Source organism: Eschrichtius robustus, chromosome 8 (assembly GCF_028021215.1).
Source record: "Eschrichtius robustus isolate mEscRob2 chromosome 8, mEscRob2.pri, whole genome shotgun sequence".
Taxonomy (NCBI): Eukaryota; Metazoa; Chordata; class Mammalia; order Artiodactyla; family Eschrichtiidae; genus Eschrichtius; species Eschrichtius robustus.
The window spans coordinates 2258413-2273364 of record NC_090831.1 but is presented as its reverse complement, the minus strand read 5'-3'; the positions used below and the strand labels follow the sequence as shown (position 1 = coordinate 2273364).

At 32.9% G+C, this 14952-nt stretch overlaps 1 protein-coding gene across 1 annotated transcript in view; it reads left to right on the top strand.

The window, feature by feature from the left end:
• ZPBP (zona pellucida binding protein) overlaps positions 1 to 14490 on the top strand; it is a 94723-nt gene extending 80233 nt beyond the window's left edge. Inside the window, exon 8 of the mRNA XM_068550132.1 lies at positions 14396 to 14490. Within this exon, the coding sequence (XP_068406233.1) occupies positions 14396 to 14490 (95 nt within the window). The remainder of the gene's footprint in view (positions 1 to 14395) is intronic.
• Positions 14491 to 14952: the final 462 nt, after the last annotated feature.

Genomic DNA, 14952 nt, shown 5'->3' with positions numbered 1-14952 from the left:
GTTTTCAGTTCTTCTGGGAAAATACCTATGATTGCGATTGCTGGGTCATACGGTAAGTGTATGTTTAACTTTATAAAAAAAAAAGCCAAATTATTTTTAAAGTGACTGTACAATTTTCATGTTCTACCAGCAAAGTTGTGGAGTTCCAGTTGTTCTAAATACTTTCCAAAGCATAGTATGGTCACTGTTTTAATTTTAGCCATTCCAATGTGTGTATGTGTAGTGGTATCTCATTGTGGTTTTAATTAATTTTCCTTTTTAAAAGATATTTTCAAGTTTCTATTGGATATTGGTATTCTTTTGCACAGTATCTGTTCAGATATCTTTCCCATTTTTTAAGTGGGTTGTTTGTCTCACTGAGTTGTAAGAGTTCTTAATTTAGTATGGACAAAAAGTTTTTTTCTGATATATGTGCTGTGAATATATTTTCCCAGACTGTGGCTTACATTTTTGTTTTCAAAGCAAAACGTTGAAGAAGTCCAATTTATTAATTTTTTTTTATTCTGTGGTTCATGTGTTTTTGTGTTCTAATAAACATTTTCCTACCCTAAGGTCACAAAGATTTTCTACTGTGCTTTTTGTTTAGTACTTTTGGGTTGTGCATTTAAGTCTATGATAGATATTGAGTTAATATTTCTATTTGGTATGAGGTAAGGGTCAATAATCATTTGTTACAATACAGATAACCTATCCTGGTGATACAGCACCATTTGTTGAAGACTTTTCTTTTGTCATTAAACTTTCCTTGGTACCTCTGTCAAAAATTCAACTGACTATATTCATGTGGGTTTAATTCTGCTCCATTCATCCTTATGTTTATCATTTCACCAATACCAAAGTGTCTTGATTAATGAAGCTTTATTACCATATTACATTAAAAAAATTGCTTTGCTTGCTCTGTGTTTTTGAATTACTATAGCATATTGATTTTTAAATATTAACCTGGATCCCATATGTCTGTTTTATTCAGTGATTAGATATCATGATTATTTTGTAGACCCTGTATTTTTTTACAAGAATAAACATATCATCTGCAAATAACAGTTTTACTTCTTCATCTGATATCTGTGCCCTTTTTTCTTTTACTTTATCGGAGTGACTAGGTCCTCCAATACAGTGTTGAATGGAAATAAAAACAGGCATTCTTCTTATTATTTTTGTTTTGTGTCTTATTTCTGTTTTACAAGCTCTAGCTGGAGGTTTATCAGTTTTATTAGTCTCTTCAAAGAGCCAGATTTTAGTTTATTGAATTTTTCATTTGATTTCTATTTCATTAATATCTGCTCTTTTATTTATTTATTTTTTTGCTTTCTTCCTCATCTGAAACTTAATGTGCTCTTCTTTCTTTAGTTTCTTAAGGGAGCAGCATACTATCAATACATTGATTTTATATCTTTTTCTTTTCTTACATAAGTATTTAAGGCTATACATTTTTCCCTACCATTGTTTTACCTTCATCCTACTAATTTTATTTATTTTTAAGTTTTCACTCAGTGCAAAATATTTTCTAATTTTCTTTGTAATTTTATTTGTCCCAGGGCTCATTTCATAGTATTCTGTTTAATTCCCGTATAACTGATCACTTCCAGTGTATCTTTATATTGTTGATTCCCAACTGAATTTTTCTGTTTAGAAAGCATGCTCTATATTACTTTGAATCTTTTAGTTGTTTTGAGAAGTGTTTTAAGGTTCAAGATATGGCACATCTTGATGAATCTTCCATGTCTTCTTGAATAATAAGTTTATTCTGGCATTTAAGTAGAAGTTGTCTTCTGTATTTCTATTGTTCTAGTTTCCACTTGTTAAATCAATTTGTAAGAGTGAAATGTTGAAGCTCCCAGCTGATATTGTAGATTGGACTATTTCTCCTTTATTTTCTTCCAAGTATCTTGAAACTCAGTAATTATGTAAATAGGCATTTAGGATTGCTACTTTTTTTGATGACTTGACTCTCCATCATTATGTAATGATACACCTTTTTATTCCTGATAATATTCCTTGCATTGAAGTCTACTTTGTTAGATATTAATATAATCACTCCAGCTTTCTTATGATTAGTGCTTATATCTTGTGCCAGAAAGAGATAGACCCTGTTAACATTTCTGCTTAGCCATTTAACAAAGTTGTTGATAATGTCTTTTGACGCATAAAATTTTAAATTTTGATGAAGTCCAGTTTATCCATTTTTTAACTTTGTTGCCATATCTCATCATTTGTTGTCATACCAAAAGACATGAAGATTTAGCCCTATGTTTTCTTCTAGGAATTTTTAGCTCTTTACTTAAGTCATAGTTGATACTTGTATATAGTGTGAGGTAGAGATCCAACTTCATTTTTCTGCTTGTGGAAATACAGTTTTCCCAGCACCATTTGTTGAAGTGTCTACTGTTTTCACATTGAATGGACTTGGCACCCTTATCAAGAATCAGTTGGTAATAAATGAATAGGTTTATTTCTGTTCCATTGGTCTGTAGGTCTATCTGTTTTGATGACTGGAGCTTTGTAGTCTGTTTTGAAATTGGGAAGTATGAGTCCTCTGGCTTTGTTCTTCTTTTTCAAGATTGTGTTTTGGCTGTTCAGGGCCACTTGCAATTTACTATGAATTGAGGAATGGCTTTTCAGTTTCTTTAAAACAAAAGCTGTTGGAATTTTCATAGGGATTGCATTGAATATCTAGATTGCTTTGGGTAATGTTGAAATCTTAATATTAAGTCTTCCTACCATGACCACAGAATGACTTTCTATTTATTTAGGTCTCCTGTAGTTTCTTTCGGCAATGTTTTGTAGTTTTTAGTATACAAGTATTTCACCTCCTTTTTTCTAGTTTGGTTTTATTGTTTGATTATTCCCTTTATTATGTGTTTTCTTGCCTCTTTCTCATGCCTAGTAATCTTTGTGTAGATTCCAAACACTGTGATTTTACCTTATTTGGTACTGCATATTTTTGTATTCCTGTGAATTTTGTCTTCTTTTTTTCACATGCAGTTAATACATTATTGAAAACAATTTGATCATTTCATGTCTTGCTTTTCTAATCTGATTGGTGTTTCTGGTTCAGTATTCAGTCTAAAGCTGATCATTTTCCACTACTTTCCTAAGTGCTCCGCCCAATGCCTTTTGAATATGAATTTTCTATTCTGGTTATTGGGAACAGACACTGTTCCTTAGCCTGAGTGATTGCCAAGCACCCTTTCCTATAAAGTTGTCAAAGTTGATGGTCCTTTCCCCAGATTCAGGTAGCTTCCTCAGACACATATGCTGATTTCTGTTATATAATCAAGTGAGATGTTCTGCTCATCTCCAGAGTTCTCTGTCTCCACAGTATCTCCTTTCTGGTTCACAGGAAGAACACTAGCTGCATTCGTCTTCTTGGACTTCAGCTTTGTCTCTTCAGTTCCGGGAAGAACTCAGCTCCACCTCAGTTCCCTTTGCCATAATTTAGAAACTCACTGAAAGCAATAATCTACAACAGTTGTAGAGCTCATATATCAATATTTTGTTTCCTGTATGTCCCTTGGGATCACTGTCCCTTGTGGTTTGATGTCCAGTTTCTTGAAAACCATTTTCCATGTCTTTCTATGGTTATTATGTTTCAGTTGTTTCAGGCAAGATGGTAAATCATTTCCTTTATTCTATCTGGTCACTGTTCTCTTCAGACTAAAGAACTTCTTTTAGCCTTACTTGTACTGCAGGGTTATTGTCTACAATGTCTCTAAATTGTATTACCAAATGTCTTTTTTTACCTTTCACGTTTTTTAAATAAACTTTATTTTTTAGGAAGTTTTGGGTTCAAAGCAAATTTGAATGTAAGGTACAGAGATTTTCCATATGTCCCCTGGCCCCACTCATGCTTAACCTCCACCGCTCAACATCCCTCAGCAGAGTGATACATTTGTTGTAATTGATGAATCTACAATGAATGAAATATCATCATCACCCAAAGTCCATGGTTTACATTAGGATTCACTCTTGGTGTTGTACATTCTGTGGTTTTTTGGACAAATGTGTAATGACATATGTTTACAATTATAGTATCATACAGTGTAGCTACACTACCCTAAAATTTCTCTGCTTTCCACCTATTCATTCTTCTTTATCCCCAAGCCACTGATCTTTTTACTGTCTCCATAGTTCTGCCTTTTCCTGAATGTTATATTGTTGGAATCATACAGTGTGTAGCCTTTTCAGATTGACTTCCTTCACTTAGTAGTATTTCTTTTTAGCACTGAATAATATTCCACTGCCTTCTAGCAGTTATTGCTTCTAGTGTGAAGTGAGCTGCTACTCATACTTCTTCCCTCTCGCACCCTGCATTTAATGTGTCATCTTTTTTACTCCATAGCATTTAGATTATCTTTACTCGGGGTTTATAGCAGTTTGACTATGTTGTGTGTAGGGGTGGAGGTTTTGTACATTTCATGTTGGTGTTTGCAGAGTTTTTTGGATTATTCATTTATGTCTTTTGTTAAATTCTAGGCTTTTGGGTCATATATGTCATTTATTGTTTTCTGCATTATTCTCTCTGTCTTCCCTTTTTGGTTATCAATTACACATATGTTACACCAATTTATATTGGCCCAGGGGTCACATGAAGCTCTACTCATTTTTAAATTAAGTTGAAATTCATATAACATAAAGCCATTTTAAAGTGGATAATTCAGTGGCATTTAGTACACGGTGCTGTGCAACCACCACCTCTACCTAGTTCCCAAACATTTTAATCACCTCAAAAAAAAACTCTGTGCTTATTAAGCGGTTACTCCCTATTTTTCTCTACCTTCAGCCCCTGACAACTACCAGTCTGCCTTCTCTCTCTATTCTGGATATTTCATAGAAATGAAAAGATACAATATGTGTCATTTTTTCTCTGGCTTCTTTCACTTAGCCTAATGTTTCAAGATTTAACCACATTGTAGCATGTATCAGTATGTCATTCCTTTTTATGGTTGAATAATATTGCATTGTTTTTTTATACTTTATACACAGGCAATCCTCTGTTTACCTTTTTGAGCAGTTTTCAAACTATTCAGCACAGTGCCTGCACAATTTTACAGTGCTACTAATAATATATAAGGGTAACTATTCTCAACAACACTTGTTATTTTCCTTTAAAAAAATTATTGCTATCCTTGTGTGTGAAGTAGTGTCTCAGTATTGACTTGCATTTCCCAAAAGACTAATGATGTTGAGCATTTTTTCCTGTACGTGGTGGCCACTTGTATATCTTCAGAAAAATGTCTAGGCAAGTCTTCTGTTCATTTTTTAAATTGGGTTTTCTTTCTTTTTGTTGTTGAGTTCTAAGGGCTATTTACATATTCTTTATACTCAGACCTTAGCACGTGTATGATTTGCAAATGTTTATCTATTCTCAGAGAGTTTTTTCACTTTCTTTATAATGTCCATTTGTGCACAGAAGTTTTATATTTTTATGAAGTTCAGTTTATTTTCTTTTTTATTGCTGATGCTTTTGGTGTCATTTCTAAAAAAACATTACGGAATCTAAAATTGTGAAAAATTTACCCCTTTCATTTTTTTCAAAGAGGACATTGATGATTTGAGGTAAGTTCTAGAAAACAGTATGAGTTAGGGGTCCAAATGTATTCTTGGCATGTGGCTATCTGGTTGTCACAGGACTTTTCACTGAAGAGACTGTTCTTTCCCCCTTGCGTGATCTTGTCATCCTTGTTGAAAATCAGTTCGCCACTGATGTCTGTGGCTATTTCTGGACTCTCAGTTCTATTCCATTAGTGTACCTTCTCTCCTTTTCTAGTACTACACTGTTTTGATTACTGTAGCTTTGTAGGGAGTTTTGAAATTTAGAAGTGTGAGTACTCTAGGTTTGCTTTTTTCAAAACTATGTTCTATATTTTAGGCCCCTTGCAATTCCATGTGAATTTGAGGATCATCATTCCCTCTCTTCAAAACAGACCTGAGGGATTTTGATACAGGATACATTGATCTATAGGTTCCTTTGGATTGTATTGTCATCTTCACAATATTGTCTTCCACTTCTCCAACATAGGATGTCTTTCCATTTTTGTAGGTCTTCTTTTACTTCTTACAGCAGTGTTTTATAATTTTAATTTTACAAGTCTTCAACCTTCTTGCTTCAATTTACATCTAGATTTTTTGTGGATTATCATGTAAATATAATTGCTTCTCTAATTTTCTTTTGGGATTTTTCACTGCTAGTGTATAGACATAACCACTTTTTGTGTGTTGATCTTGTATCCTGCAACTTTGCTGAATTCCTTTATTAGCTCTAGTACCATGTGTATATGTGTATTCACAGGTTTCTCTCTCTCTCTCCGTGTGTGTGTGTGTGTATACATACACACAATCATGTCATCTACAATTAGTTTACTTTTTCTTTTATAATTCAGATGCCTTTTATTTTTCTTGCCTAATTGCTCTCTCTAGAACTTTCTTTAGGACATCCTCACCTTGTTCTTGATCTTAGGGGGAAAGCTTTCAATATTTCACTATTGAAGATGATGTTAGCCTTGGGTTTTTCATAAAAGCCCTTTATCAGATTGAATTTTTTTCCATTTTGTTCCTAGTTTGTTGAGTGTTTTTATGATGAAAATTTTGGATTTTGTCAAATTCTTTTTCTGCATCAATTGAGATGACCATGTAGTTTTTTTTTTTTCCCCCTTCTATTTGTATAGTATATTACTTTGATTGGTTTTTATATGTTTAGCCACCTTTGCAGTTCCTGGGGTATATCCCACTTGATTATGGTGAATAATACTTTAATATAGTGCTGGAAGTTGCTTGTTAGTATTTTGTTGAGGATGTTTGCATCTGCATTCTAGAGATATTGACATTTATTTCCTTGTCTTAGTAATAACTCTATCTGGCTTTGATGTCAAGGCAATGCTGATATCACAGATTGATTAGTAAGTGTTTCCTCCTCTTCTGTTTTTGAAAGAGTTTGAGAAGAATTGGTTTAATACTTCTTTAACTGTTTGGTAGTATTCACCAGTGAAGCCATCTCACCCTGATATTTTCACTATTGGAGGTTTTCAGTTACTAGCTCAATATCTTTACTTGTTATAGATTTCTTCAGATTTTCTATTTCTTCTTCAGTCAGTTTTTGTAACACGTGTGTTTCCAGGTATTTTTCATTTTTTTTCTAGCTTACCTAATTTGGTGGCAAATAATTTTTCTTAAAATTGGCTTATTCTTTTTATTTCTGTAAGTTTGGTAGTGATGTTCCATCTTTCTTTCTGACTCTGGAAATTTCTCTCTTCTCTCTTTTCTCAGTCTACCTAAAGGTTTGTCAATCCTTTTAGTCTTTATAAAAATCAACTTCTGTTTTCCTTGCTTTTCTCTATTTTTTAAATTCTGTCATTAATATTCACTTTAATCTTTAAAAATTTTTTCTTCCTTCTGCTATCTGTAGATTTAGTTTGTTGCTTTCTCATCCCTTCAGGTGTAAAGTTATGTTATTGATTTAAGATCTTTCTTTTTTTTCAATATAGGCATTTATTACTAATAAATGTTCCTCTGCTTTCACTTAATCTCATATGGTTTGGTGTGTTATGCTTTCATTCTAATACATCTCAATATGTTTTCCAGTTTCTCTTTTGATATCTTCTTTATCTTCTTGGCCTTTTAAGAATGTGTTGTTTAATTTCCACATATTTGTGAACATTCCACTTTTCCTTATGTTACTGATTTCTTCAGTAGCTTCATTCTGTTGTGATTTGTATGATATCATTCTTTTTAAATTTATGAAGAATTGTCTTGTGTCCTAAAATATTATCTATCCTAGAAAATATTCCATGTGTACTTGATAAAGATGGGTATTCTGTTGCTATGAGTGAAGTGTTCTATATACGTCTGTTAATTTAGTTGGTTTATAGTGTTGTCAAGTCCTCTAGTTCCTTATTGATCCTCTGTCTAGAAACTCTATTCATTATTGGAAGAGAGGTAATGAAATCTCCAAGTATTACTGTAGAACTATGTCTCCTTCTGTTCTGCCAGTGTTTGCTTTATATATTTTCTGTACCTGTTGTTTGGTGTGTATATTTTTATAATTGTTATATCTTCTTGATGATTTGATCCTTTTAGGAATATGTAATTTCCTTTTTCTCTTATAACAGTTTTTGACTTAAAGTCTATTTAATCTGAATTAGTGCCAGCTCTTTTTTCATTACAGTTTCCATGGAATATCTTTTTCCACTTTTTCACTTTCAACCTAATTGTTTCATTTGGTCTAAAGTGAGTCTCTTCCAGATTGCATACAGTTGGATCATAAATATTCATTCTGCCAGTTTCTGTCTTCTGATTGTAGAATTTAATCCATTTACATTAAAAGTAATTACTGATAAGAAAGGACTTATTTCTGCCATTTTACTATTTCCTATATGTTGATTGCTTTTTAGAGTTCTTTCATTTCAAAAATTAGAGTTCAAAAATTTAGAGTTCTTTCATTTCAAAAATTTCAAAAATTCTGAGAGTTTTTGCTTGATTATTTTCATGTTTCTTTAGTTGGGACTGTCATTTGGAGCTGCCAGTATCTTTGCTGATATTACTCTATTCAATTTTTTTAAACTCTTATTTCTCTTTCTTCTACACAATGGACAGTTTCTATAGGTATGTCTTTGTACTTACTAACATATTCTACTTCTGTCTTTATTCTGCTATTAAGCACATCCAGTTTTGTTTTGTTTTGTTACTTACTTCAAATATTTTACTTTTGAGGTCTAGAATTTTCAGTTGTTGTGCTTTATAGTTTCCATCTCTCTGATAAGATTTTTCAATCAGTTTACTTATTATAATAATTCACTCCTTTATGTCTTTGAATACATTTATGCTAGCTGCTTTAAAGTCCTTATCTGCTAATTACCACGCCTCTGTTATTTTGAATGTTTTATTGATGTTTTTTCTCTTGACTATGAGTTAGTGTTCTGTGTCTTTGAAAATCTAATAATTTTTATTATATGCTAAACTTTATTGGTAGTGCTATGTAGAGTCTTCTGGCTTATTTTTGCTCTGAAGAGTGTTTATTATTTAGTCTAATAATATGCTATATTCAAAATCTAAACTGTCTCTCCCATTGTAGGCACCATCTTCTCAGTTTGTTCAGCTTTCCAACTCTTTCTGGTTTTGAACTTCTTGCAATATCATTGACTAATATGAAGGTCTCACATCAGCCAGTGATCTGCATGGAGTTTATATGAGATTTTAGAGTTCTTGCTTCTGTTTCTACCTGTTTCCTTGAATTTCTCCCATTACTTTCTATATTTTCTGGTGGCCTAGAAGGCTGTCCTCTCATTTTTTGTAACCAAGTAGACATAATTTTTCCTTCAGTTTTAGCCACCCATGCACCACATAGCGTGGTGAGTACCCACTGCTGAAATATATAATAATACTTTTACCCATTTGCCTGTCTTTGCTACCTCTTCAAGGCTGTCAAATAGTGTATGTTTCCTCTTTGCAGATGTTATAAGTGTTTTCTTCAGATTGATTAATTCAATATAAGCTAGAATTAGAATTCTTGGCCACTTGATTTTTAACATTGTGGACATTGTCTTTAGTACATTATTTTTTGTTTAATATTTTATAAGTCTTATTGCTTATTTTCTCTATTTGTTTTCTCTTATAAAAGTCTTACCTGCCTCACAACCAGGAAAAAATTCTCTAATAATTTATTTTATTAATTTCAAATTTTGTTTCTTTACTCTCAGGTCCATAAAATAAGGGTACATACCATGTGTGTGTGTGTGTGTGTGTGTGTATACGTACACATATATATACTTATAATGTATGGTGCATATATACACACACCTACATTTGTATGTATATACACATATATGTACATACACACGAATATATTTGTCTTTTAAAGGGTCCTCGTTTTTGTTTTACTGTTTGTGGTAATTAATGTCTTGATGTATAGAGAGGGTAAACCACCTTCTTTTCTCTTTTTAGAAGTTGTCCATTTTAAATTGATTTGTCAAGTTATATAAAATAAAATTGTAGTTGAAGTTTTATTTATGAGTGCAGTGCAGGTGTAGATTAATTTGATTAAAATTTACATTTTTACATTAACAGCATAAAGTTGGATTTTTAAAAATCCAGTCTGAGAACCTATCCAATGATAGGCTATTTTAACAGATTCACAGTATTGCAAATTGTATCTGTGAGATTCATGCACATTTTTGTGGTTATAACACAATTTTTAAAAATTTTCTTTTCTGTATAATATTCTATTTTATGAATATATCAAGGAGTATATATCTGTTTTATTGTTGGTTGAAATTGCTTCCTACTTCTCAATTTTTCTACTATGACAAACAATGGTGTTGTGAATATTTTTGTTTGTATATCCTAGGTCTTTAGCTAATATTGGATCATAAGATGAGCAATTCATTAAAATATGTCAGATTGGGTTAATACAAAAAATTTAGAAAACACTTTTACAACACAGTGTAGGACAGATCCTGTCTACATCTATGCCAATTCTTGGCATAACCAAACTTTAAATATTTGCAATCTGATGATTATGTAATGCATCACATTTTTTATTATGGTAAAATATACATAAGATTTAACCTTTTAAGCATATTGAAAGGTACAAATTAGTGACAATTAAGCACATTCACATTGTTGTGTAAGCATCAATACCATCCATCTCCAGAACTTTTTCATCTTCCCAAACTGAAATTCTATACCTATTAAACGCTAGCTCCCCATTCTGCCCTCCCTTCAGTCCCTGGCAACCACCCTTCTTCTTTCTGTCCCTGTAAATTTGACGACTACTCTAGGTACCTCATGTAAATGAGATCATGTGGCATTTGTCCTTTTGTGATTGGCTTATTTCACTTGGCATCTATGTTGTAATATGTGTCAGAATTTCCTTCCTTTTGCAGGCTAAATACTATTCTGTTGTGTATGTGTGTGTATATGTATCACATTCCCACCTCCAACATGTGTAGTATGTGACCATCACACATTTTCATACCATTTCGCAGTACTTTTTATAATTTCACATTCCCACATTAACATCATATTAGGTGGCCCGGCACTAATGTACCACATTTCCGTTGTCCACATGTGTATGCCATGTTTTCTTTATCCATTCATCTGTCAATGGACATAGGGTTGCTTCCACCTCTGGGCTATTGTGGATAATGCTGCACTGAACATGCGTGTGCAGATATCTCTTCGAGATCCTACTTTTAGTTCTTTTGGATAAATACTGTATTAGGTTGGGCCGCCATAACAAAATTCCATATACTGGATGGCTTAAACAAAAATTTTTTTCACAATTCTGGAGGCTGGAAGCCCAAGTTCAAGGTGCTGGTGATTCGTTTCTGGTGAGTTCTCTCTTGGCTTGATGATGGCATAATGGGCCACCTTCTCATTTTGTCCTCACATGGCCTTTCCTTGGTTCAAGTGTGCAGAAAAAGTTTCGATTTTGATGTAGTCCAATTTAATTATTTGTCTTTTGTCCTCATGCTTTCAGTGTCATATAAAAAAATCATTGTAAAATCTAATGTCATAAAGCTTTTTCCTATGTTTTCTTCCAAGAATTTCATGGTTTTAGCTCTTATGTTTAGGTCTTTGATCCATTTTGAGTTAATTTTTGTATATATGGTGTAAGGTGAGTCCAGCCTCATTCATTTTCAAGTGGATATCCAGTTTGCTCAACCATTTGTTGAAAAGACTGTCCTTTCCTCATCGAATGATCTTGGTATCCTTGTTAAAAATTATTTGGGAGTTTATTTCTATTTTTTTTGTCTGTAATTCTGTCATTATGTCAGTACCAGACCACTGAAATTACTGTAGCTTTGTAGTACTTAAATCAGCAAGTGTGAGATGTCCAACTTTGTTATTCTTTTACAAAATTGTTTTGGCTATTCTGAGTCCCTTGAGATTTCACATGAGTTTTATGATGAATTTTTTTATCTCTGAAAACGCCACCACTGGGATTTTGATAGAGCTTTCATAGAAGCTAGAGATTTCATAGATAGAGATTTCATGGATAGTTAGTAGTACTGACATCTTAACAATATTAAATATTAAATGAACATGGGATGTCTTTCCATTTGTGTCTTTGATTTCTCTCAGCAATTTTTGGTAGTTTTCAGTACACAAGAATTTGCCTCCTTGGTTAAGTTTTTCCTATTATTTTCTGTCCTTTTCTCATTGATTTATATGAATTGTGTGTGTTTTCTGAATGGTAGTCCTCTGTTGGTTATATAGCTGCAACTATTTCCTAGTTTTCTTGCTTGACTATTGTTACTATTGTTACTTTAAGTTCTTAATTTTAATACCACATGTATCAATTATTTTCTATTATGGCTAGTCACTTCCCTTTTTAAGGAATTATTCCTTATCCAAAATTCATTAAGGTATTTTCCTGTATTTACTTATTTCTTCATGTGTCGATACCAATCAGTCACCAATGCTTCCTTCTCTTCTTATTGAAATAATCAAGTTTTAATCAGGCTGCTCTCATAACTGTAGCTGGGAGATGTTCTACTCACTGAGACTCAGACCTCGAAGAAAAGTTCACTAATTTTGTACTTTAAATTTAAATAACATTTTAGCATTTTTCCTCAATTCCACTTAAAAGAGAACAAAATATTTCAGGATATATCCTAGGAGAGAGTGCTACAGATAAGGGCTCTGTGGTATAACGTACTATATTATGAAGGTTTTTTAAATTATAAGAACATTTATTAGAATATCATTATTTATTTAAACTTTGGTTTAGATGATTTTATGCCAGTATCAGTTCTGTTTGTAACAGTCATGTATAAAGTCTGTGTGTAAAGACTGCATGCAGGTTTCTCTTTTCCATATGTAATGATTTGACACTTTCAATACATTCACTAAATCTTTCCATATTTGTGCATCAAGAAATATTAATATGTGTTTTGAGAGAAAGTGTACCATTATCACACACCTTTGAGAAATATTATATCATTAGAATTTTACCACATACATTTTCACTTTAAACACTCTTCTTATTACTGCAGCAAATAAATCTATTTAACTTTGTTTACCAATTTTTTTTTCCATCTGGAACATTAATTCCCAAATAAAATGTCTATTAAAACTTGAGGAACTCTGTGGAACCTAGAATGGAAAATACTTTTTCTGAGTGACGGTTAAGATATTTCCCAATTTGAAAAAATATATTTTAAAAAGAATAAGAAATTAAATAATATAATATGACCCAGATCCAGTCAGTGACATGTATTATTAAATCATGGTGCTAGAAAAAGAATCTTTTTTGATGGCCCATGATACCCATGCCTTAGATGTGCTGTTACTGACATCTTTGTGATCCCTTGGCTGACCACATCTGCAATAGGTTAGTCAGAGACTCCAACCCAATTAGGGGCTGATGGCATCCCATGACCTTGATGCCCGCCCCCCCCCCCAGTGGAAGAGGTGAGTAGAGGCAGCAACCCCGCAATGCACAGGGTTAAGCATTTATTGAGTGCCCATCACATGCTGGGTGCCTTTTCATCTAAGTCATCTGGTTTCAGTCCTCACAATAATGCTATGACTTGATTGTTACTGTACCTGTTTTTACAAATAAGGAAACTAGAACTAAGAGAATTGACTACTTTGCCCAGGATCCCAAAGTTAATCAATGGCAGAGAATGTATTTGACTTTGGTTTCTTCCTGCCTTTCTTTACTTTCCATCATGCAGAGGGAGCAGTGGTGACGTATTCATGGTATACATTGTCCTTATGTTAGGGATGACCAAACTGAGTTACGTTTTAGGCTAAGTAATTTTTCCAGAATTACACCTTTAGCCCATGATAGAAATAGGATTTGAAATCAGAGGATTGTTAGAAATGATCTGCAAGTCCTTCCCATGTTTGAGGCTATCTTTATACATCTAAATCGTGGTTACTATGGACCATCTGGTAGTCACATTTGGTTCTTGACCCCTTGTGGCTTCTTCTGTAACTTACAGGATGGCCCAGTCAGCCTTGTGATGTCAACATCGTGTGGTCAGTAAAACTGTTTTAGGTCACAGTCTTGGTTTAAGCTGGATTAGAGTGAAAACTTAAAACTTTTCACTTACATGAGGCATTTAGAGGAGTCAAACGCATAGAAACAAATTGTGGAATGGTGGCTGCTAGGAGCTAGGAGAGGGGGAATGAGGAGATCTTTAATGGGTATAGAGTTGCAGTTTTTCCCAGATGCAGAAGTTCTGGAGATTAGTTGTACAATGATTTGCATACATTTAACACTACTGAACTGTACACTTAAAAATGGTTAAAATGGCAAATTTTATGCTATGCACAATTAAAAACAAAAAGAAAAAAAAGAACCTTCTTTGAAAATTTATCCTCCATATAAAGTTAATTTACGTGGCATTAGGAAACCGTTACTTATTAACTTATTTTTTATTCACAGTGATCTGCAGCCCTGGATCTTATAACTCCCGTGATGGAATTCACTGCCTTCAGTGCAATAGCAGCTTGGTGTTTGGAGCAAAAGCATGTTTATAGGCCATTATTTTGAGCTCTTCGGTGGTTTGTTAAACACAAAAGCATATTTTTGAAATATTACTACATAATAAATCACTATTATGCCAAAATTAAATATATTAGATATTACCAAAATATGGTGTCATCATTTTAATTGAAACACGGTATGTCTAAATGCCTTATATACAGAACATCCAGTAATCTTTATTCATTAGTGCCAGACCTACATATGACTCCAAAATATTTCTTGGATCACTGTTTTTAAAATAGGTTCAAATATACTATATTGGGTTAGCCCAAAAGATTTTTTTATGATTTTTCAAAAATAGCCCATTCTATCGTTATTATATGTTGACTAATCTCAGGCCACCATATTCTTCCACAATCATTTTAATTTCAGCCTGTTTCATTCCTTTGTTTTAATTTTATGGGATTCTATTCCTTCCAGTTTGACCTTTCATAGCTCAAAGTCACTGCAAGTCT